The following is a 3,206-nucleotide window of genomic DNA, read 5'->3' on the forward strand; positions in this document are numbered from 1 at the left end:
ATAAAATATGATTTTTAGATGTAAAACTATTATTAATTTATTATTATAATTAGAATTTATTTGCATTTAGAAGTGATGATTTTTCTCTAATTATTTAGGTTTTGCTTCCTTCTGGTTCTGTCTGACTGAATGACCCGGTTCTGAAGCAATCGATTCGTTGTTGCAGCCCTAGTTTTCATCACATTTAAAAACCAAGAATCAACAGTCATATGTCATCCGAATGTCTGCAAATAAACACTTTGCAATGGGAACCTTGTACAAAAATGTAGTTTTATTCTGTAAATAAAGTAAAGTCATTGTGTGCTATGGAAACTCCCAAGTTTTGAATCAAAGTTCTCAATCACAAACATGAAGAGGAGCTGTATTAAAGTTCACGTAGTGAGCCATAAAACCATTTTACCTCAGTTTACGTCCAACATACCAGTTTACCTGGTAGAGTACCCTGTGGCACTGAGAGCAGCAACTGCAGCCGTTGCAAGTCTCAACGACTCTCCTCGTGCTATTAATAGCTAAACGCTCAGTTTCTGTAGTGCATCCGTTTATTCTCCACAGACAGTCATGTTCTGCACCCAATAATAATTCATGCAAAAATACCATTATGCTTTCTTCTAAAGGAAGCAAACCAAAACTGTGCTCCTTTTGGTAACATGGTAAAAGATAAAAGAATTTAACTACCTGGGGCAACTTGACTCTCACTCCACTCGCTGGTCACCAGAACCTCAATGATCTTGATAAAAGCATCCAGACTGGGTTCACAGCTGGAATGGGTGAGGAAAGGAAAGAGAAAAAAGGAAAGTTAAAAGTTTACAGCTCAGGTGACGATCACTGCTGTTCTGGTTTCAATCTGATAGTAATTCTGGCTTAGCTACTTTAATTGCACTGCACAGCTGGTGAGGAGAAAAGCTCTAACCTATATTTGTGTAAAGCTAAAACCCATGAGTGCCTGACAGTCTGCAGTTAGTGCTCGACTGAACGTGCATGACTGAGCGTGCACACTCATCTCTCTGCAGGCTGAGCGTATCCATCTTTAACAAACTTGAACTCGTAGCTACGGTCCACTAATGCAACACTCACCTGGTGGGCTGCTGTCGGAAAAACACAGGGCTGAAGATCTCGCCCAGAGACCTGGCGCTGAGCAGGTTCTTGGGCCCGTTCTGGCACACTATTGCAAAATGCCTCAGCAGACACTGGAGAGTCAACCAGTATTGGGGCGGCAGGCTTGGGGAGCTGGCGATGCGACGCAGCAGCTGGGCACATTCCTCAGAGTTCACCACCTCTGTTGGAAAAGACGAGAGCAGCCAGAAGGTCAGATGGATGGGATGAGAAAAAAACGATGGTGCAGTAAAGGTCTTCCTCAGCTAAACAAGAGCATGAAATGAAAGTTCACTCTTCAAACGATCAAGAGATGGAAAAAGGCGTCATGTGCAGTTAGTTTTTAAAACCACAGAAAGACAGTGTGGTTGACAATGAGCGTAAGGTACACTAGCAGGTGATTGGCTGCTCAGAGATGATAGAGATAAACCTTCAGGCTTGTTTTAGTTCATATTAGCCACAGATATCCTGTTTCTGGCCCCGTGACAGCAAGAAAACGCAAAGCTACAGAACTAAAGTGTGATTTTCTTTTTTTCTTCCATAGCAAGACACAGCAAAAAATTATAATTTTTTTATAAAGTGTGCAAAAGTAAGTTTCTGAATGTGCTAAATACATGCATCGTATGATTTTCAAATGCACTCAGACACTGAATAAAAAACTCTATATAAAAGTTCCTACAGAAAGACCAGTGGTATTAATGAGCTCTTGTGGTTTTATGCTGATCAAATGTGACGCAGCAGGACAGAGGGTACTTCGCATCAGCACATCTGTTTCAGGCCAGCTGCACAATAAATAAAACATCAGTGAATTTGATGAATCCCACCTTTGGCCGCGAGGATCATCTGAGCATGGACTGCAGCAGGTATGATGGGCTGGGGCAGATCCTGAAGGTACTTCCGCAGACCATCACACAGGACTGGAAGTTCCAGCTGATCCAGATCTGCTGCAGGAGGATCTGAAGTGCAACAGTGCCAGTTACATGTCTACATACGTGCTTGTGCATGACAAAACCGCAGCTCTTTGTGGTGTTTCTAACATCATCAATGTGCAAACACAACTTGTTTCCCACTATCTGAGACTTCCTCTTGTACTAGTCTCACTCAGTGGAAATTTACAAAGTTCACACAAGCAGATTACAATGTGGGGGGGAAAATGTTTCTTACCACAATCATAATATTGTCTGACTTCAAGTCCACCTCCAGCAGTGAATGTTCGATATAAAGTGGGGTTGTCCAGACCTACAAATGATTAAACAAGGTCATTTAATGCAGTTTAGTGAAACTGCTCATGCTAGCGTTCGACGTGGATGCAAAGGATCAGTGTTGAGACAATGAACAGGTGCAGCAGCTCATTACGGTGGGCCACCTAAGTTTTCAGCAGGTGAACTCACCTTTCCTTTCAATGGCTTCCAGCAGTTTGGACAGCAAAGGTGGAGCAGTCTCTGGGAGGGAAAACTGCTCGGTCAAGTCCGGTAAACAGAAGCCTTGTGGAGAACAGAACCAAGAGTCAGTCGAGAATATCGTTTAAAGAAGTCTGTGGCTTCCCAATAATTATTACTAATTAGACTAATACTTAATTCTGAAAACCAAATGAGTATAAAATGAATTACCTCAAGTTACCACCAGACGGTGTGAAAGTGATAAACATCTTTAAAACTGACATTTTTTTAATCCATAGATACACAACAGTCATCAAATACTGAACTAAAATAATAAAAACCAATGTGTGAATTCAAACTAATTTTGCATGTAAACATTTAAAACTATAAATCTTTTTAAAAATCTTGTTTAAGTGATTCAGAACAAATAGTAACATAAGCTAACTAAGGTCGTTTGTTGTTTCATCTCTGGCTTAAAAAACAACACACAACAGATGCTTTCAAATCACATTTTTTAAGATAGGAAACTTTTAAAAATAATTTGGGTTATGTGTAGAGCCCCCCAAACACTCACGCACACGTTTGTTTTTATATCCTCGTGGAGACCGTGCATCAACTTCCATTCATTTTCTGGTCATTTCTCTAACCTAACCCTGACCCCTTATCCTAAAACCCCTCCAGTACATGTCTGACCCTAAATCTAGCCCGAACTCAAATCACACCTTGGTTCTAAAC

At 40.9% G+C, this 3,206-nt stretch overlaps 1 protein-coding gene across 1 annotated transcript in view; it reads right to left on the reverse strand.

The window, feature by feature from the left end:
• pik3r1 (phosphoinositide-3-kinase, regulatory subunit 1 (alpha)) overlaps window positions 1-3,206 on the reverse strand; it is a 30,398-nt gene that overhangs the window by 8,359 nt on the left and 18,833 nt on the right. Inside the window, exons 3-7 of the mRNA XM_014026457.1 lie at window positions 2,484-2,576; window positions 2,257-2,331; window positions 1,917-2,048; window positions 1,075-1,276; window positions 676-758 (exon numbers count right to left, since the gene is read on the reverse strand). Coding sequence (XP_013881911.1) covers window positions 676-758; window positions 1,075-1,276; window positions 1,917-2,048; window positions 2,257-2,331; window positions 2,484-2,576 — 585 coding nt within the window. The remainder of the gene's footprint in view (window positions 1-675; window positions 759-1,074; window positions 1,277-1,916; window positions 2,049-2,256; window positions 2,332-2,483; window positions 2,577-3,206) is intronic.

This window comes from Austrofundulus limnaeus, unplaced genomic scaffold, assembly GCF_001266775.1.
Source record: "Austrofundulus limnaeus strain Quisiro unplaced genomic scaffold, Austrofundulus_limnaeus-1.0 Scaffold556, whole genome shotgun sequence".
NCBI classification, from domain to species: domain Eukaryota; kingdom Metazoa; phylum Chordata; class Actinopteri; order Cyprinodontiformes; family Rivulidae; genus Austrofundulus; species Austrofundulus limnaeus.